Here is a 21,514-nt window from a genome sequence, read left to right on the forward strand (position 1 = left end):
CAGGAGGAACTGGGGGAAGCACAGTATTTGTCTGATATCTTTCCAGAATCAGACAGAGGTCTTCACAGGGACCCCAAATCCCTGCAATCAGTTGCAGGTGGGGTAGGGACAGAGGGTTCCTCTTCTTCCCAGCTCAGGTGTACTTGAGTTGGTATAATGTTTATGATGCCCAGAATGTAAAATATGAAACTAGATGCACACTGCTGAAGACAGACTGAGGAAACAATATCATAAAGAAGTTAGGCATCTCAAGCCCACTAGACAAATAACATCCATTTCATGAGGAGGACAAGGTACTGCTTTTGAGAAACAGACCAAACAGCCAGGCCCAAAGATCCTGAGGCCACACAGTGCTTCTGCTCCTGCAGGAGCGAGGCTCAGCCTGAAAACCTCCTCCTGGCTGCATAGATAAATAGCCAAAGGAAACCTTATCCAGGCAGTTTCAGAAATCTTATCCAAGCAGTTTCACACCAAAGGCTAAAAGGCAGGTTGATCTTCCTTTCAATCTGGCCAATAAACAAGTGACAATCAGATAGGTGACACAGCTAGGAAGAGGGCCTCATGGGGCTCCAGAGGGGATATCCCCCTGCTCTTTCTCCCTGCTGGTCTCCACTGGTGAGCAGTGGTTATAGAAGACATTCGGGGTGGTACAGCCTGCTGGAGCCTGCACATCTTACAATCACCCTACAGAATGTCTGAACAATGCATGAAACAAACAGGGCCAAACCTGGGGGAAAGTCAGACTTGTATACACACCAGACCCTTGCTGGTGAGATATTCAGGAAATCTGGCCTCCAAGTGAAGGAGCCCTTCTCCAGGGTTTCTCAGAGAAAACCACCTAAGAGTGTCAGGGTCTCTTTGATGGCCTCAAAACTGGGAGAAAGGTGAAGAATTCTGATGTCTTACATACTGGCCAGCAAAGCAAGAGAGAGCATTTGGCTTTTATTTTTTATAGTTAGCTTAGAGTTGTGTGTGTATAGCTGATGTCTCAGGCCAAGGAAAGAACGGTGTCATCCGTGGTGTGGCTTTATCTGCACACAGCTCTGTGAAGCAGGCAGAACAAAATGGCCATTGTGATCCTAAGAGGGTAGGAGGTGGAGATTCACGGAGGTGATGTGACTTGCCCAAAGACCATCCTTATAAATGGTAGATAGGGAACTCCAGTGAGGACTTCCAATCCCCCTTCTGATCCTTTGGTGTACTGTGCTTTTCACTCTGCCACACTGATAGCTGGCACCATGGGCAAAACTGTCACTCTGGATTATCCACTGAGCAGACCAGGGAAAGGACTACATTATCCTCTGTAAGTTAAACATCTGTGAAGGAGCTACAGTGAGATAGTGAAGCCAGCCACTATTGGTTGTGAGATACTTCATGTTGTGAGATTTACGAGGGGAGTAGCCATGTCTGGCTTGCTTTGTGTCCCTGGAACCTGTGCCAGTGCCTGGTGTAACAGCTATTTGTGGAGGGAGAGAAGGGAGAGGGAGGGAGGGAGTTGGTGTGGCTTTCCTTGCACATATTTCTCTGACCACAGCCTCCACTTCTTTCGCTGGGCTCTTGCTTCCTGGCCCTGGTCTTATCTTTTTATAAATTCCCCTTGCTGACTCTGTATCTGGACTTCTGGAGTCATCCCTTCATGGAGTCATGCCATAGTCAAGTCACCTGAACAAAGTTCTAATCCTCTCTCAATCACCTGCTCTAGTTGTCTCTTTGTCACCCCACAAGTTGCATGTCCAAAGCCTGAAGTCCAGATCTCTCCTTAAAACTTTGTCCCATCTTTCAGCTTCTCGGGCAGTGGCACTGCTGTTTCCCAACTCTCCTGAGTTTGAAAATTCATTTATTTTTTCCTTCTTTCACATTCAGTCAAGTGCTCGTGACTTGTCCATTGATCTGTTGTTTCCTCTCCATCCCTATGGGCTAAACAAGTGTAATGTCAAAGTGACCTCCATCAGTCTCTCTCCTCCCACCCCCTTGGCTCCAGTCCAGTGTGCTCTGACCACTGCTGCCATTCCTCTCCAGTTCGAGCCCACCCTGACTCCTGATTTCCTACTACAGCTCCATGGAGCACCTCCTGCAGACCAACTGCTGGCACGCACTGCACTGCATCTCCTCATTATCAAGGGAGTATGCCAAGCTCAGCCCCACCCCAATCTAAAAGGTTGCTCCTTTGCCAAGAATGCTTTCTTTCATTTACCTTATTCAAATTCCTGCTGTGCACATGCTGTAATGGCACTGTTCCAAAGAACTGGTCTATTTTATCACTTCAGGCCCATCTCTTCCTCATTTTCTGCCTGATGGGTCAATGTACTGATAATAAGGTAGAGTCACAGGGAACCCCCATCTTATATCTGAGTCTGACCCGGTGCTCCAAGGCTGCATTTTCCCATGCTTCATTAGTTCCTTTAAAGGACCAGATATCCTCAGACAGAGCAATGACTTCCAGTCCAGGGCAAGGCCTCTCTCTCTCTCAAAGTTGGATTTACTCTGGGGCTCAATCGTCAATTTAGTTTTTGTCTCACAAGTTTGTCTCACCAGAATTTAGATGGAGAGTCTACGGGTTGGAAGTGGGGAATGTGGAGGTCCAAAGGGTAGAAAATATGGGTCCATTTGGAGTATATAGAAGACAGCTTTCTTTTTACAGATGCTAAACTATCTCATCAGGTTGTCAGCCTTGGACTCCATTTCACTTTAGTAAATACAAATAAAGCTACTGTCAAGTGCCATCAACAATGTGAACTCTGCTTGTGTAGCCCACATTAGGGCTTAAAAACTCCTCCACATTTCAGCTTCCATGGAGGTGTCTGAATGAAAACTATCATTTAATCAGTCATTTCCTTGCCACACAAAACTATAAGCACAAATGGATTTTAAAGGGTCAGAAAACAAGTTTTTGTTTACAAAAATACCCTCCCAGAGTTATGCTTAGTGACCTTAGAGAGAACACAGCTAAAAACCCCAGCAGCCAAGGGAAGGACTCAAAGGTACCCAGTGCGACACAGACTTACAACACGGCCAGATCATCCCAAGGAGTACACAATATAAATGCTTTATTGCCAGCACAGAGGTTTCTTTTTAAGTAAATTAAAAGAAATAAATCTTCATTTCACATTCTATATTGCAGTTCAAAGGTAACTAGTTGGTTAATGTATGTTCACTTGGACGCGCTACAGGAGAAGAGCAGGGCATTCAATGGAAGAACTCAGAAAGCCGGCAACTGTCAAGGCATCAGGCAGCTGAACGCACTTCCGTTTGTAAATAACAGCAAGGAGAGATTTCTTTAAAACATCATGAATACACGAGGGTTATAAATAGAAAACTGGTGCAGGTAGAAAGCAGAAAAACACGCTCAGTATAGAAGGCTATATATACGTTGCCCATACTCCATATACTCTAGGTTATGTTTGGTACTTTTAAATAAATGATCTTCATCTAGGTTAGAGACTGGCTTGGAGGTGGAAGCTGGAAGGAGAAGGAGAGGAAGTTAACACACCAAACTGGGGGATTACGGGAAAGCAGAGGAGCCAAGCTAGGAGAAGGGGGCTGGCCTGCTTCATGCCTCCCCCTCTGTAGGCTGAAGCTCACTTATTGAGAGGCAAGAATGGTGTGTGGATGAGCCACTGGGTGTGAGAGGAGCTCTGGCAGAGCGTGGACACTGTGGCATGCTGGCATTCTACAAATAGAGAACACCCTCAGGCTTGGCCAGGTTTTCCAAGGTTGCTGCCAATGGAATTAGGGCATGTAATTTGGGCATGACAGGCCTGAGAGACACCTGCAGCAACAGGAGGTACAGGTGCTGGTGCACTGGGATCTGGGGTGCAGAAGAGGCTATGGGTTGTGATTACAGAAATAGTTCACGTGATAAGAATTCTCAGCTAGTCTTGGAAATCAAATTATTTCTGCAAGGAATCCAACCTGAGCAACTTCCCAAGCCTACTTGAATTGTTTTTTGGGTTGGTTTTAAGATAAGCTTTGGAAAAGATATTACTCACCAAAAACAAACACACAAACAAAAAAAACACTCCTTATTCCAGATCAACCAATAAAAGAATTACACACACACACACACACACACACACACAATCTACAGCAAGCTCAGAAGCCATGAGCTACACACAATGACCTCTCATCTGCACTGTCCTGATCTTATTTCACATGTGTTATTTATGGGCATAAAAAAACAAATTGGGTCAGGAAGATCCCAAGTTCTGACCATGAGAGTGTCTGAAGTGCACCAGCTCCTGGCCTTTCCAGGCTGGTCTGACTCTTAACTAAAACCATTTCGTGTTTTGCTTTGAAGAAATGGATGACATGAAATGGTAATTTGGCTGCAAAACCTTGGAAAATTGTTCCCGGCCCAAACATCTGCCCCAAATGAGCTCAGCTGAGATCTCCTTGGAGGAGAGGGAGGGGTGGAAGAGCAGGGAGAACTGGAAGGAAGAAAATGAAGCTGGCACAAAGGCCATCTCTCTGGAGAGGGAAGTTCTTTGTGACAGCATCATGTTCTTTGCGACAGTAAGCAGCTTCCCTATTCTATTGGATGTGTCCCACAGCTTGTCCCCTTACCTCTGCCCCGACTTCCCCCATGCTTGCCTTCCCCCATGCTTGGTATCATTAAGGTGATCCCTTGCAGAATGCCTAGAAATCTGCCCAGCTGCTTTGTTTCAGTGGTGCAGTGACCTGCCTGCTACATGTCATCATCTCAACCTTTAAAGAAGGACCTTGGCTCGATTCTATTCCTGACAGCTGGGCCCTACAGAGAAAGCAGAGGGAGAGTGGTGTAGGCCGGCCATCGCCTTTCTTCTTAGCCTTCTTAGGAGTTCTTCTGGGGGATCTTTACGGTCACAGTCTTAACTTCTGAGTACTCGCGCAAGCCAAATTCTCCCCTGAAAAACAGAAATAAGCAAAATCAGATGCCAGAACCCAGGCAGTCATGGCAGGGTGGTGATGGTAGTTCTAGAAAAGATTCAGTTTGTCACTTGTGAACACCTAGAGATTTTAAATAAAAATTCCTAATGGATGGGACTTCCAGGCCTTCCTCTGAGGAGCAGAGAGAGCCCTCATCTCACATGCAATCATCATTTCTCAAAAGATAATTTGCCTCCATAATACTACACAGAAACGCAATGACTCCAGCTACTCAGAGAGCCAGACCCAGGGTTAGCTGTTGCCAGAGGGCATGCTCCTTCCTGGCTGAGCACCAGGGGCAGTGGCAGAACCAAGTCCCTAGTCTTCCAATGCCTTGGTCCTGTTCCTCCCTCAGGCACACTGGTTCCTCAGGATGTGGGTGGTGTGCTATTTTTCCCTAAAGCCCTGCTCCTGCCTCTGCATACCCCTGGATGTTTGGATGCTGTGCCTAGAGAGCTAGTCATGGCAACTGAAAGAAAAGGCTGAGATTCTCAGAGGAGGATCCTCTCTGCTATTCTAAATTCCTTTTCATTATTCCTTAGATTCAATAAACAGGGATGAAGACCTAAGAGCCCACCATGGAAATGCAGAAATCATTTGCAATATCTTAAAAAAAAATCAGTAAGTACTGTCCGTAGCCTCACGGAATCTGAGGAAGGATTCAGGGAATAAAAATAACCAATTAAAAAAGACATTGGGAACCATTAGTAAGCTTCCTCTTTAAGATTTTTTTTTGCCCTCTTCCTCTGTGGGATCTGGGTCAGAATCAAAGATTGCCAATCATTTTTCATTTATTGAGATATTACTATAGGTAGCCCTGTGCTGGGCTCAGGACAAGCAAAACTAAATAACTAGTCCCAGCCTCTGAAGAACTTGCAGGTGATTGGGAGTAAGGAGAAGATATGAGTATGGTCACTCTCTAAGTGGAGACAGGGGACACAGCCATTCCCAGGCCTCTGGACACTTGCCAGAAACCAGAGGGCAGGCATATGGTGAAGCCTGCTTACTGTAATGCCCCTTTTCTTCCACCTTGCTGTTTCCCCTCATTTTCACTTAAAAGTTGCCTTTTAAGAATTTTATTATAAAATCGATGTTTTAAACTTTTCTTTAAAATATAGGAAGTTTTTTTCCTCTCTTCTTTTTGAAGTCCTCCTTAGTGAGGTTTCTCCTGACAGCCCAGGAAAAGGCACTCCCCTCCTCTTCTGTTCCCCAGAGCGCTTTGCCCTATCTCCACCATGATGTCACCACACTGGAAGAGCTTTGGGAGCACCTCTGTGTCCCCCTGAGCAAGAGCTCACTAACTTGCTTTCTGCCCCCACCATACATCATGGTCAGCCTACAATGCCTGGCAGGGAGAAGGCACTCAATGTCTGTGAAAGGGAGAAAGTAAGTGGGGAGGTCTCATCCTATCGCCCTTTTTCCCAGTTCTGTCTTCTGGACATATGGTCTCCACCAGGAGAAAATAAAAGAACACTCAGACGTGTTTGAGTATGAAAGGATTAAGAAAAGCTCTCTTTCAAAATGGTCAGTTATTGCAACTGGGTTTTACAAGCGAGATTGGCAGTAAATAGTTCCTCCTGGTTCCTTTCAGGGATCTGATAGCCTTATACAGGGTCCAATCACTGCTGCTGACTCCTCTGAACCCTGAGGGCACCTCAGTTTACAAGGCCCCCACCCTGGGACATCAGAGAGCAGTCCAGGAGAGCCTGGTAAGCATCCTGTTCTCTAGCCTCGCCTACAGGGTCATTCCATTTAGAGGAATGAGGCGAGCAAACTGGGACTGCCCTACTCATTACAAGGTTCACTCATTAACTCCATGCAGGCCTTGGGTCTCTATATTACCAGCTCAGCTTTGGCTCTCTCTGTAGTTTTCCCTGCCCTTAGGCAATTCTGAATTGTCTCTTCATCAAGGACATCATGTGTCTCCTGTTTGAAGTGAGGTTACTCCCTTCTCATTTCCTGGCTTGTGCGTGCACGCACTTGCGGCAGACCCTGAACCACTCTTTCCTCCCACTTAGATCTCTAACTAGGTTGTGACAAATGTAAGGAAGTCTATGAAGTCAGAAACTCACAGTTGCTTTTGCACATGAATGTTGGATCCCACAGTGTTTGGGTGCATGAAGCAGTGGAAACCCTGCTAGTCTGGGAGTGTTTTTTCCTGGTTCCTGGGCAGGGATGGATTTCAACCCACTCCAAGAACAATAGATCTGTTGTCAAAAGAAGGACTTCCCAGGTGCTCAGGGCACCAAGGGAGCCATCATAGAGCAGACAATGGAGGCCTCATAGAGCAAAGAACCCTCCCTGCAGCTGGAGTCAGTGGACAGAAATACTAATGCCTCTGCCATTAACTGGCGGAAGGACCCAATCAAGCCACCCCATTCTCTTGGTGCCCAGGCATCTTCCTGAAAGTCAGAATGTATAAGCAGCACCTGAGAAGCTTGTTGAAACTGTAGTTCTTGACCTTCTGGGCACCAAAAATTCTGTTTCCAGTAGGTCTGGAGGGGAACCCAGGTGGTCATTTGACCCACACTTTGGGAAGCACTCACAAAGTCCTGAAGTTTGGATTCTTCCATTGTTTCACCATCTCTAGAATCTCTTTGCTGCACTTAAATTCCCTGGCACAAACAGTTCCATAGCTCAAAAGGAAGATCCTCACAGCTGCACAAGACAGGCATCTCACTGCTAAAAAGCCTCAATCTCTGTGAGGTCACTTTAACAGCTGTAGAGCACAGGGCACACAAACATCTAGAAGCCCACTTGCCTGCTTCTCAACAGACTAGGTTACAGTCCGTAAGATAACCAAATGTGGCATACCCAGTGGTGAGAAAAAAATGTCAGATTTTGGTGGCTCCCAGCAAGCCATTTTAGGAATCACTCAAATTCACCCATAATACAAGTAAGAATTTACTTGGGATATATATATATATTCCTGCACTTTTATCTGGCTTGCAGCAGCATTTTTCAAAATGAGGTCCCAGACTACCTGCATCAGAATCATTCCAGAAACTTGTTAAAAATGCATATCCCAGGCCCCAGCCCAGACCTACTGAATCAGAATCTCTGAGACTGGCTTCCAGATAAGGATGCTTAACAACCTCACCAGATTGCAGGTGACTTCTGGTGTGCATGTACACACACACACACACACACACACACACACACACACACACGTGTGCGCACAACTTGATCAAGTTTCCCTACCATGCTTTTCATTTTCAAAGCCTGTGTTTATAGTTACTAAAATGCTAAGGTTCATAGCTTTCTTTCAGTTTGTGACACATACTTTATAGCTTATGTTTTACCATCTTTCAGGGGGAGCTTAAATGAGAAAGGAAAGAAAAGGATGGGAAGGGAGAAACAGACAAAATTAGTTGGGCAGGCAGAACGAAGAGACACATGGCTCAAGTCTCTGACCCCAGGGAAGAAAAGGCCAGCCCATCAGACAACCTGCAGAGGGCAGCCCTCCCCACAGCTCTCTGTGGGAGAACTCTGTGCTCCCCAACCCTCCCTGAAGCTTGTTTCTAGCCGTGTCACTTCCCTTCCCGGCTCCTCTTGGGGATGGGTTTGGGGATGGGTATGGAGTCTACAGGTCATGAACAACGCAATTTTTCCAGATGGAAGGCTCAGTGGAATTTCTGGGGATATATCAAATGAGATGTAAACGTGCAGGTTCTTTTAATTGAAGTATTTCCTACCACTCTAGATCATTTAAAAAAGAGAGAATGCATTTGGGGGTAAGTAGAGACAAAGAGCTAGGCCATTTATATAAGATGAAATGGGTCTCATCAAACAGCATCTTTTCTTATTTTTTCTCACTGCTGTGGGAAGGACACATCACTCCCATACCTAAAAGACAAGTAGAGAGAAGCTGCTCTTCTACTTCTTGGGCTACTGTTACATGTTCTGACACAGCCAAACAATCTTTTAGCAAGGGGACATTTCCGATGGGAATATGCTGGACTAGGATAATGTCACAAGCCTGGATTCTAGCAGGAGGCTTGCTCATGATGAAGGACAAGAGTTACCCTGGAAGGCTCCATCAGCCAGCAACCATTTTTTACAAGTATATTTTATGCCAGTGATTCACCCTGTTAATGATCTGTAACAAAACAGTCAGTGCAAGCAGCATTCCCAGAGCCAGTGACGGCCCCAACATTACAGAGACTGGATGAAGACAGCTACAGAGGCAGGAAATGAAATAACAAGCAGAATACATTTTGAAGCATAAAAGTGGAAAGTTAAGGCCACATGAGAGTGAAGAGGAGATACCTAGAGTATACAAGCTGAAGGAGTACCAGTGTGAACAGGATCTAGATCATTAATGGTTCTGGCTGGAAAGTCAGTGTGGGAACACTAAAGCCAGAAGCAAAGAATCCAAGGAGGAAAGTTCCCCCTGGCCCTACGAGAGACAGGTGGCATTTCCCGGGATTCAGGAAAACTTTTGCAGCACTTCCAAAGCAACAGGTTAGTAAAGAAAAAGAAGGAGCACCTACCTCTCACCTGCTTGAGCACTAATGGCAGCAGCTGACGCCTTCTAAAGGCTTGCCAGACACTGCTGGTGTCCAGCGTACTTAATGCCAACACTTAACCCTCATGACAAACCTCAAAGCAGCGAGTCTAATCCTTATAGATGAGGACACTGGAAGTTGAGGAGATTGAGTAATTTGTGCAAGGTTGCACAGGTGGTAAGCAGTAGAGCCAGGATTCACATCTGAACAGTATGATTCTTGAACTGCTCTTGGCCTCAAAGGTATCTCTATTTATAGGTGTAATCATTAGTTGCTAGAAGTATAAGCTCAAGTATCTGAAGCATGTAAACCTCTGTTCTAGTCTAAAGGGTTTGGTACATAATCCTGAAGTGCCACACTTACTTTTCATAAGGTCTTTTACTCTTCCTCCACTGCTAACCTTGCTTTACTGTTTTTTGTTTTTCCTTCTCTCTCTCTCTCTCTCTCTCTCTCTCGGTACTGAGGACAGAACCAGGGGTGCTTTACCACTAAGCTACATTCCAGTCATTTTTATTTTGAGACATGATCTTGCTAAGTTGATGAGAGTCTTGCTAAGTTGCTCAGACTGGTCTCAAACTTCCCATCCTCCTGCCTCAGCCTCTCCAGTTACTGGGGTGCACCACTATGGCTAACTACCTTCCAACCTTGAAAATATATTCCTCTCTCTCCATCAACTCAAGTGTTCCTCTCCTAGAAAGGCAACTCAAATATCTATAATAAAGATCATATCTAAATGCTTCTGTACTGAAATCCCCCTGGAGTCTAGTTTACTTCTGCTACAGTGCTATTTTTCAGGGCATTAGCATCTCAGAAGGATTGTCAGGCTCTTATCCTATCCCTAAAGAGTCCCTGTGTCTGGCCCTCATGCTTCCTTGGCTGGATCCACAGGAGTTAAGGGCATTCAGAGTCACTGAGACCTAGGCTGGAATATCAGATATGCCATTTACTATGTGACTTGGTCAAGCTACTTAACTACTCTTCCCCTTAGCTCCTCCGTAATATATGTGATGTATTTATCCCACAGAAACAATGTGAAAGTTGGATGAGACAATGTTAGAAAAGAAGTCAGCATCGAGCCAGATAAACAGCAGGCATTTAATTAATAACATCTGCTTTGGTGAATGTCCATCTGTCACCCGAGAGTTCATACGTTGGAACCTTTTGGAAGTGATTAAATCATGAGGGATCCATCAAGAATAGGAGTAGAGCGGTTCTGAATGAGCTCCCTTGCCCATTCAGCCACACTTTGCCTCTAGAACCTTGAGCAATACATTTCTAATGCTTATAAATTATATAGTCTAAGGCATTTAGTTTTAGCCGCTTGAATGAACTAAGATACCTATTATTGTTACAGTAAAATCCTTCGAACTGGTCTTCTTCTCTAGTGTCTGCCAAGACACCACACCCTCTATACTCCAGGTATCTTGGCTCTAAAATCTCTGGTAGCTTCTGATTACCATGGAATTTCCTTTGAGATGTGATTTAAACCAACCTTTCCACTTGTACCTTCAGTAGGTCCCCCCTGTTGATCCTATGCCCTAACCCTGCAATCCCAATCTCAAAGAACCTATCAGGACTGAGCAGGTGATATAAGTGAGGGGACTGGGTAGGGGCAACAGGTATGGTGGCCAACATTCACCCCAGGAAGCAAGAGGAATGGTGGGAACATGGCAAGCCGCAGAGCTCACAGCTCTGGTGATTCTTTTGTGAGGGAACTGAAACAAGAAAGAAATCTACATTTCATGTGAAGCCTTCTCATGTTGGAGTGTTAGTTGAAGATTTTAAAACACCATGAAAGCAAAACATACATTTTTCTGGGCCAGATTTGGCCCTTGGGCTGCCAGTTGGTGAAAGCCTACTCCTAAAAGTTGAAATGTTGTTTCCTCTGGATGTCTTCTCTGACTCTACTAGACAAGACTGATTTTTGCTCCATATTTACAAGATGTCTGACATACTTCTATAATAGCCCTTATTAAATAGAATTATTGGTACATTAATTTTTCTTTGTCCCCACTTAGCATAAGGGAGTTGTGTCTTACTCACTCTTGTACCATGCATGTAATACTTAGATTATAGTAGTTTGTGCTCAACAAAGTGTTAATTTAGTGAACAGAGGAGTGTCAGAAAATTCAGCTATGTTTTGAGTGCTGTTCTAGGCCAACATTCAAAACCCCTGCATCTCTGCAGGCATTAGCAACTGTGACACTTACATTTCTCTCCCATTTCCAGACATTTTGAACCCTCCAAAAGGGCTCTGGGCATTTAAGGCATTGTAACAATTGATCCTGAAAGAAGAAAACATAGTACTGTTAGTATGAATTTTACCTGCAGAGAAATAATACTATTAGCATGACATTTCTTTCAGAAGTTTTATTTTTTGTTTCTATTCTCCAGACAAAAACTTTATTTATAGTTTAAAATTTACTTTGATTTTCTTATCTTGCCAGTAAGAAGTGTATCCATTCTCAAGCTAAAGTTCGGATGTCCTTGATATTCTCCATCCTTCCAGAGGATATCTGTTTTACCAAGGCTCCTGGTAGCATAAGGCCCTGCTCTAACCTGAAAGTAGTTTCCCCTAAGGGTTCAAGTGTCGAAAGCCTGGTCCCCAGGGTGGCCATTCTGGAAGACAGTGTGGAACCTTAAAGAGGTGCAGCCTAGTGGGAAGTCCTTGGGTCACTGTTGAGCTACCTCAGAGGGGTTTAAGGTAGTAGTTCTGTGCTCCCCGAGAGCTCTTACAAGTGTATAGCCCTTAGGTTGTTCTAAGATAGGGCCAAACACCTGAATTTTTCTCTCTTGTTTCCTGTCTGGCAATGTAATCTCTTTCTCCCACATGAGCTTCCTCTGCCATGAAGTGATATAATCAAGTGTCCCTTCCATGCCATTTTAACTTTCAGCCTCAAGAACTGAGCTAAAGAACTTTTTTAAAAATAAAGTTAGCCTGTCTCAGGTTACTCATCATAGAAAAATGAAGTAACATAGGCCTCTATACCACCAGTGGAATTTTGTTAGAGCCAGTACAATGAGATTGCTTCTGATCTTACCAAACAGTCCCAGCTTGCATTGCAGAAGACACTGTGAGGGCCTTGTTGATGTCATTAGTGAAGACAGCAGCTACAAGTCCAAAGTCTGAGTTATTGGCTCTTTCAATAACTTCATCCATAGTTTTAAACCTCAGAATTTCCTGCACAGGGCCAAAGATCTATAACAAAATAGTTTGACTCAATGAGGCTGCCTTTCATTTACCTGTTTTCCCCATTTTAAAGCAACTTTACTCTGCTTCTATTTTTAAAATGACTTTAGTTTAGCCCCATGAAAGTGTACACTATCCCAAACTTCCCCAGAATAAGATTCTAACCTCAGACTTTCATATCCCCTCTCCCAACCTCCTTGCATCACTCAATTCCACTCTTATGTTCTTGGGGTGTGTTCTTTAGATGCAGAAGAGAAAGTGACATTCTCCCTGATCCCCAAACAGTGTCTGGAGAACACTCCTCCAGAACTGAGAACTACTGCTCTGCACTACTAGCTGACCTGGACCAGGTCTCTCACCTCATAGACATGAGGATACTTGGAAGTTTTCTTTGCTAGTTAACAGCCTAGTCCCTCATTCTCAGGGGAACTGAACTTCTTCCAGTGTATTACTGAGGTGAGAGACAGGCTATTATAATTATTTTTCTGGCTGATAACAGTTACACTCACATAGCACATCACCTGGCCTCCATGTTGCTTGCCTGCCTTTTGGTTTAACTTTTTCCTTGAAAGTGGGATTTTCATAGCCATGTTTATTGCCATTGTGAAATGTCTGAGTATAAAATACAAAGGACTAAAATTCTAAAACTATCTACCAGGAATGCCCTAGAAACCATCCCAAGAAAGAGATGTGGCTTTTGTAAGTACACTATACCTCCTCCTTGGCAATCCGCATGTCATCAGTGACGTTAGAAAACACCGTTGGCTCAATAAAAAACCCCTTTCGGCCCAGTCCTTTGCCTCCACATTCCAGCTTGGCGCCCTCAGCCACACCACTCTGGATGAGTTCCAGGATCTTGTTGTATTGTTTCTTATCAATCTACAGGAGAAATCACCTCATGACTCAGTAAAGCCATCCATGAAAATGGAAACAAGCATGTTTTTAAGAGCCTCTCATTTATGATTTTTGTTTTCAAAATGTCATCATATCTAATCAAATCATATGAAACTGGTATTATTTACCAACTTTTGACAAACTACAGAGTTGGTATGGTTCAATCCAATATATGGAGGATTCCAATAAGGCACTGCCCTGATGATTTGGCCTAATCTGAAATACCAGGTGAAGATTTAGTAAATGGTTCAAAACAACAGAGACACTGGATAATTATTACTCATTATTATTAAGGAAAGATCAACTTCTATCACCAAATGAATGATTAAGCAAGTTGAATTGATACTAAAATGACAAAAAAACACCAAATAAATAGATAAGTTAATACACAGCCTCTTTTGATATTGTCACATACCAAATTTTACTGGGGTTTATTTTTAAAGAAATTCCTATTGTGCCTTTAGAGGAGAGGATTAAAATTAAAGAGTTTGAGCAAACTTCTTAGTCCAGAAAAATGGTCAGTTTTACCCCCCACCAACATTGATAGTTATCATTCAGTTATTATGGTAAATAATATAAAAACCTATATTCATCTGAGTTTGAACTGCTCAGCTATAACATCAACTTTCTCCAGTGGTCACCAAATTGAGATGACATTGTCCTTAACCAGGAAAATTCATGGTCTGGTGGCCCAGATGAGAACTGGTTCAGATACCCTTCTATGAATTCTCAGACCCTGTATACAGATTAAAATCACAGTTCCATTTCCAAATAGATCATGATGGTTATAGTTAGCCTGTTCAGGAGGGACATTCATGGCCTTCCCCACTCTACCACAATGTGTGATGCAATCAGAGTAAGAGATAACCGAACAGTCAGGAGGAAAGTAAGCCAGTCCTTCATTCCTACACATTTGCAAGCTTCAAGTGATCTCTGCAGACTAGCACAGGGTGATGGAGAGAATCCTTGGCATCTGGTAAAGGATAAATGGCTCTGGGAAGGAGAGCCACCCTCCCTGAGTATGGCATCTGTAGGAAGTCATGAAGCATAGCAGTTAGGAGGACTGCGACTCAGTTCTAGGGTCAAGATTCACCTTGTCATGCTTAGGAATTTCTTTAAAGCTGAGAGACTCCAAATCAACCCCATAGTTCAAAACATCCTTAAGACAACACTAATCTCATAGTTTTTCAGAGATAAAATTTACGAAGGGAAGGAGAAGCATAATAAATAATCTCTCAATGGCTATACTTCCAGCCATGAAGACAAGGTGGAAGAGTAAAAAAGCAGCAGGAAGATGAAGATGTTGCCTTGGTGGGTCCCACCCTGTCCACTGTTGTGGTGCTAGCCAGAGATTAAGTAAACAAGGAAACGTTTATGATTTCTCTACCTGAGGACCCTGCTCAGTGGTGGGGTCAAAGGGACTCCCCACTATGCGCCTCTTGGCCCGCTCCACACTTCTTCTCACAAATTCTTCATAGATGGACTCCTCCACAAAGATGCGAGATCCTGCAGTACAGCACTGGCCTTGATTGAAGAATACACCCTGGTGAGCCTGCTCCACAGCATAGTCCACTGCAAGAAAAACAGCTGTGTTTTCAACACCACTTTGCCTACAGAGGGGCCTGTTCATGGAGATAACTCCTTCTCCTCTCCAAGGTCTCAGGTATAACATCCTGATCACCATGGAGCGTAACAGTGATAGCTCAGGACTGAGAAGCCAACTTAGTTCTAGTTCTCACTAGACCCTGACATTACTTGCTCTGTGAATTTGGGCAAATTCACTTCTCTGAGTCTCTTTCTTGTTAAAACAAAGACTGGACCACATCATTTATAACAACAGTCTTGATCCCACTATGCAAAGAGGTTAGGCAGATAATGTAAAGGTGTGAATCTGCCAGGTGGTCAAGCACTGTAATGAAAAGACTAAAGGAAGCCAGTGTGGCTGGATGTTGCTATGTATGAATATAAGCCAAAAAAACCCAAGAAATCAATATTTTAATATTCAGTTTTTGTTTTCTAAGCATGGAAATTTGTATATTCTGTATATTTGTATATTTTGCATTTGGCTTGTGGAATGCCAATTCACAACCCATAATCTACAAGGTCTTGTATATCTAATTAGCATTTTGATGATTAATCTGTAACACCAATGGATCTTCCAAAGACACTAAGTTTCATCTATGTCGACCCTGAATTGTAGAATAGCATGTAGTTCTTTCATTCCATCTCCAATGAAATGACTTAAGATGTCAAAATAGTGTTGATAAATATAGTGTTTGCAAGTTGCTAAATGACTGACTGAAAACAACTGATGGCATGACAGTGGAATGCCTACAGTCCCAAAAGGAATAGGTATAATAATTCTGATCTTGATAAATAGTGACTAAAGCTGAACTCCACAAATTTCAAGCTGGGGCTACACTTCAAACAATCTGCTTCATTTTCTGATCTTTTCAGTGGTAGAATTGGGAAGCTGTTCTGTCTTGAGGATGTGAAGAAGAAAAAAAATGACTGAATGAAATTATGCACTTTTATTCCCTGGAGAGCTTTTCAAAATAGAGAGACCACACCTGTACAGAATGGACTAGATGGCCTTCTTCCTAGAAATACAGGCTTCCTAGGTTACTGCTTGAAGCCTCTATAAATTCCTCCAAACAAAGTCTATTCACTGAATTCACCTGAGTGTGCTGTCACCACTAGCTGAAAATCCTGGGAGCAGCAGAAAGGTACTGGGATAACTGACCAGAGAAGGCATGGAAAACACTGGTAGAGGCAGTGAAGAATTTCTTTTTGAGGTGCTGGGGATCAAACTCAGGGCCTCACACAAACTAAGCGAGTATGCTACCACTGAGCTACAGTCCCAGCCCTAGGATTTATTTTTAATCACCTTCCAGCCATCAGGCTCAGTTGAGAAGTTTCAGAATACTTGAATCTAGACAGAGAGACCTGTACTTTGGGTGTTTAGAGACTCAAAATATTGCTTCTTCCACCATATTCTGCTAATCAGGCCCTCAACTCTTCTACTCTATTCTATAATGTCACAGAATCAAAACAGCTAAGAAAATGAACTCTGCTCAGCACTCAGTTGATAAGAACTCTTCCCCAATATTAAGCTATTTTTCTCCCCAGGATATCTTGATTACCCTTAGCTTCAAAGATCTTTTTGTGTGTGTGTCATAGCAAGAGTGGAAATACAAAAGAGCCCCAAAGGGTGATGTGCTGGAACATGTGTGAGATCTGTGGTTGACTTACAATCGGCATCTGCAAAGATAATATTGGGACTTTTCCCTCCAAGTTCCAGAGTTACTCTCTTCAAATTACTTCTTCCAGCTGCTTCTTGAATAAGCTTTCCAACCTGAAATAAAAGAAACACAGAGGGATTTTTGCACACCTTGCTCTTGAGGCATGTTCCACCACATTCCAGTCAGCTCTGGCCAAAGCCAGCTCTGGGCAACAAAAAAAAAATGTGGCAGTAGCCAATGCTAAAAGGCAAAAGAATCCACTGAAAGACAATTTGGGTGGATAAGATATGCAAGGCAGTTTAGATACAGTTGAATGTCCATGCTTCAGTTTCATGATGGAAGACACAAGGCAAAGGGAGTTAAACCTGGAATCTTAATCACTAAAAGATTTCTCTAAAGATAAATGGCATGCAAAATGAGACTAGAGATTTCCATCACTGCATTGTGGCCTTTAGCTTGAGACTCTGGCTGCCAGAAAAAAAGCCAACTGGCTCCACTTGAAAGACATAATGAAGATAAAATTGTGTGTGCATCTCTAAAAATGCCAGGTATGCTTTATCCCATGGTCCAAAGACACTATTGATATTACACCTTTGCCTCTACTTAGGGCTATGGTAAAGGGTTTCCATATAGTGGGAGAGAATCTGTCTCTACTTGTGCAATACTGTAGATGCCTATTTAACTAGAATCCAAGTAAACAAGAGGCTGAGTTTGGAGAATGCATTTGCCATTGACTCACATTTATGATGAAATATAAAGTTTCAAATTGGAAATAAGGATGTACCACCCATAGCCCTGCTCAAAGAAGAATGCAGTGGCAGGCAGTGCTGTCAGGAGTCAGCCAGCAGCTGCTAACTCCATTAGGGTCTGCCTCAGCTGAACAGAGCTCCCTGTTTAAGGGGATGCCACCCCGGAGTGGCTCACATCCACTCACTAATAGTGGCAGGCCTTGCCCATTTAGCCCATCATATGACCCCTCTGAGGGAACTCATGTGTTCCACCATGTTCCAGATGGCTGGTCAAGGTTATCTCAGACCTGCACTACAATTCAACTTCCCTTGTGTCCATTCCTCTTCACCAGAGATCCCTAGTAAATATCCTGCATCCCAAACTCCACCTCAGTAACTACTCTGGGAGAACCACCCTATAACAGGGTGCTACTCTACTGGACAACCGAGGTACTTTATGGAAAATGCGGAGCCACCCATACAGACAATTTGGTCTTATTGAGATAAAAAAAATGCTACTTGTGCCTGGAGATCTACTGAAAATTAAATATTTAAAAAGCTTGGAGAAGAGAAATGCCACATTCATGTTTGGCTCACTCAGCCTCTTGCTGAGATTCAGGAGGGCTAATATGTCTTCAGGCAGTGGAGGGTTATATAATGTAAGGTCAAAAGACCCTAGAGCCTGAATGCCTGGGATTGTTATTGGCTCACCACTTACCAACTGTTTGGCCTTGGGAAATTATTTAACTTTTTTAAGCCTTGGTTTCCTTCTCTGTAAATGGGGACTACTCATACACTGCTAGTGGGACTGCAAACTGGTAAATTCACTCTGGAAAGCAGTATGGAGATTCCTCAAAAAATAGGAATGAAACCATCATTTAACTGAACTATCCCACTCCTTGGTATATATCCAAAGGATTTAAAATCAGCATACTACACTGACATAGTCACATCAATGTTTATGGCAGCTCAATTCACATCAGCTAAGCCATGGAACATTCCTAGATGCCCTTCAACAGATGAATGGATAAAGAAAATGTGGTATATATACACAATGGAGTATTACTCAGTCATAAAAGAGAATGAAATTATGGCACTTGCAAGTAAATAGGTGGATATGGAGACTACTGTGCTAAGTGAAATAAGCCAGTCCCCAAAAAGCCAAATGTACAATGTTTTTGCTGTATGTGGAAGCTAACCCACAATAAGGGAAGAGAGAGGAAGGATAGATATTCAATAGATTAGACAAAGTGGAATGAAGGAAAGGAAAGATGGGTAGGAAAAGGAAAGACTGTAGAATGAACCTGAAATAATTTTCCTATGTACTTATATGATTATATCACAGTGAATCCCACCACCACTGTGTACATCCACAAGAATGGGGTCCTAATTAGAACAAGGTATATTCCGTGCTTGAATAATTATATAAAAATGAATTCTTCTGTCATGTATAACTAAAAAGAATCAATAAAAATTTACAAAAACAACAGTGTGTACATCAGATTTAGAGATGTTCTGAGGATTCAGTGATTTAACAAAGATGGCCTTTAGATCCCAGCCTGGCACACAGTAAGTGTACATACATGCTAATCATGCACAAGTGTGAGAAGCTAGGGGACTCTCTTCTCCCAAGTTATGTGGAAAGATATCAAGGTGTCTGTAAGGACAGATACTACTAGACTTCCAAAGTAGGTCTCCAGATCTCCAAAACCATACATGCATATTAACTGCTTCAAGAAAACACCAGGTTACTCTCTGGCCTCCTTTCTCCACACCCACACCAGTCTTCACTGTTACTCATTAGATGGGTTAAATGCTTTTGTGTTCTCACTGTAATTCTGCCTCACTGTAAAAGTTTTCTAGAAAATATAACCTCATTCTGAGAGATCCTAACTATGGAAAAGGAGAGGAGAATGATGTCTCTAAAGGAAGTGGAATTAGTTTCTTGTTTTGCAGAGTTACTTACTGAGATGTTAGGAAATGCTAACAGATCTTAAAGATTAATGGGCACTCTGTCCCACCAGCTAAATTTCCCCTTCTCTTGGATCTCTTCTGTCTCCAGGCAAACTCCATAGGAGATGGGCTCAGTCAATGCACTGTTTTCAAACACATTCTCTTAAGAAAATGTGTATACACAAAGAAAAAAAGAATATGGTGGCCCTCTGCTCTCATAAGAAAACAGTGGTAAGTGGAAATTATTACTAGAGCTTGAGACACTTAGTAAAGGGGGAAACTCATACCTAAGGACAACTTGAGAATCAGCAACCCCTCAACTCATGCCAGCAGCCAAGGGGAGCACCTGAAAAATGCTACCATCTGTGACTGCCTGCTCCTGTGAGGAATTTCAGGAGTTTCTTTCTGCTCCACATTAACTGATGTGGACACATTTTAAAGTCCTAGAAGGAAAGCAGGTTAAGTGTTTTCTTAGAAGACAAGTGACTGGAATTCATGAGCATACTGTTCACTACAAGAGTCAGTCTACGACAGTTCCTTAAGTTCGAAATTCATTTATGCCTCTCAAAACCCCTATGAAGTAGGTATTATCTCATTTTAGAGATGATCATTGAGTTAAAAGTAAATGAACATTATCAGATAACTCATCTGGCCAACAGCAAAACTGGTTGGACTCTGTAGACTGACTCTAGGGTTTGAGCCTGGGGTCACTCCCTCTCCTTCCCTTTCTTCCATCCTCTTTCTGCCTCCATTTCTTTGTCTACTGTGCACCTAATTTTTGCCACGTATCACTGACATCTTCCCCTTACACTCAAGAGTGATTTGAAAGGAAACAGATATACAGCCTCTTAGAGACACAAGTGCCATTCACAAATAGTCAAGTTATAAAACTTATACTATGTCTTCAAATTTACATTTAAGAAACAAGCAAGAGCAGGCAGAAACCATGGGTTTACACATAGTGAGATGCTGCATAAATGTGTGGGGTAGGTGAAGAGTGCTGCGCCCCCCCCCCACACCCCGGCATACTTTTCTCTTAGCCCTACTCCAAGAAATTCATGAGGCCATTCGCCAGGTTAATATATTTTGCCACCAGGAATGTCGCCCAGTGATTATTTTCATGACTACAGTAACTACTTGAAGATCTCATTCAGTTCATGGTCATTAGAGAAGAAAACCTAAGAATAATTTTTCCTGTGGCAATGCTTTGCCAGTCTTTCCTTAGAAACCAAATTTATGCTAAACACTGCAAGGCAAATCTTAGATGAATAGTGTCTTTCCTCTTCATCTCTGGACAAAGGTCAATTTGCAGCTCAGCCTCAAGAAAGAACTGGAAATGTTAGGCCACTGGAGAACCACTTCCATCTGAAGTGGCCTCAGGATAGAACATTTCTGAAAACTCCAGTTTTCAGAATTTCCTTCATTAAACATTAACCCCAATTTTCTCCAGTAAACATATATTCGTGGTTCTACTATGTGCCAGTTGCAATGTTGGGCTTAGTTCCTTACCAACAAAGAACTCACAGCTACAAGGGCTCCCAGGTAACCCTGGCAGGTGCTCAACAAATGTAGCTGGCTTTGCAGTCCACTTTGAAAGATTTATCTGGGTCTCACTTAACATTAGATCTGAACTGATTAAATTATAGTTCTGTAACACTTTGCTGTTACCTGGAGTCAGACCATTCTGATCCTGATCTATAGAAATGAGCTAGGATGCAACAAGCTTCATTAATTACAAGGTCAGGCATTACATCCCTTCCCATGATTCTCAGTTTTCAGGTCAAAACCTTCTTTAGAAAATATATTACTTTTCATGAATTCTCCCTGAGAGTGGAAGGAGGGTAAATGACCCCAAACAGGAAGCATTTCTCATTATTATTACCATGAAGGGTACAAAGTAAATAGATTCAACACAAAAGAGGTGATTCTTACCAAAGGTAACACATTTAAAAACAAAGAGTTCCGTGAGAACTGGTTCTAACAGACTAAAACGTTATTTATACAAATCCCATTCAAAGGTTTCCAAAGTCAAAATCTATGGGATTACAAAATCTAAGAAAAATATATTATAGACATAAAATAAGGTCTGGGATT

The 21,514-nt window shown here is 42.8% G+C and overlaps 1 protein-coding gene across 1 annotated transcript in view; it reads right to left on the reverse strand.

The window, feature by feature from the left end:
- Positions 1 to 3,072: 3,072 nt before the first annotated feature.
- Aldh1a2 (aldehyde dehydrogenase 1 family member A2) overlaps positions 3,073 to 21,514 on the reverse strand; it is a 90,023-nt gene continuing 71,581 nt past the window's right edge. Inside the window, exons 8-13 of the mRNA XM_026384810.2 lie at positions 16,750 to 16,852; positions 14,885 to 15,069; positions 13,318 to 13,482; positions 12,455 to 12,612; positions 11,624 to 11,698; positions 3,073 to 4,883 (exon numbers count right to left, since the gene is read on the reverse strand). Coding sequence (XP_026240595.2) covers positions 4,811 to 4,883; positions 11,624 to 11,698; positions 12,455 to 12,612; positions 13,318 to 13,482; positions 14,885 to 15,069; positions 16,750 to 16,852 — 759 coding nt within the window. The 3' untranslated portion in view covers positions 3,073 to 4,810. The remainder of the gene's footprint in view (positions 4,884 to 11,623; positions 11,699 to 12,454; positions 12,613 to 13,317; positions 13,483 to 14,884; positions 15,070 to 16,749; positions 16,853 to 21,514) is intronic.

The sequence above is a fragment of the Urocitellus parryii genome, chromosome 6 (assembly GCF_045843805.1).
Source record: "Urocitellus parryii isolate mUroPar1 chromosome 6, mUroPar1.hap1, whole genome shotgun sequence".
NCBI lineage: Eukaryota > Metazoa > Chordata > Mammalia > Rodentia > Sciuridae > Urocitellus > Urocitellus parryii.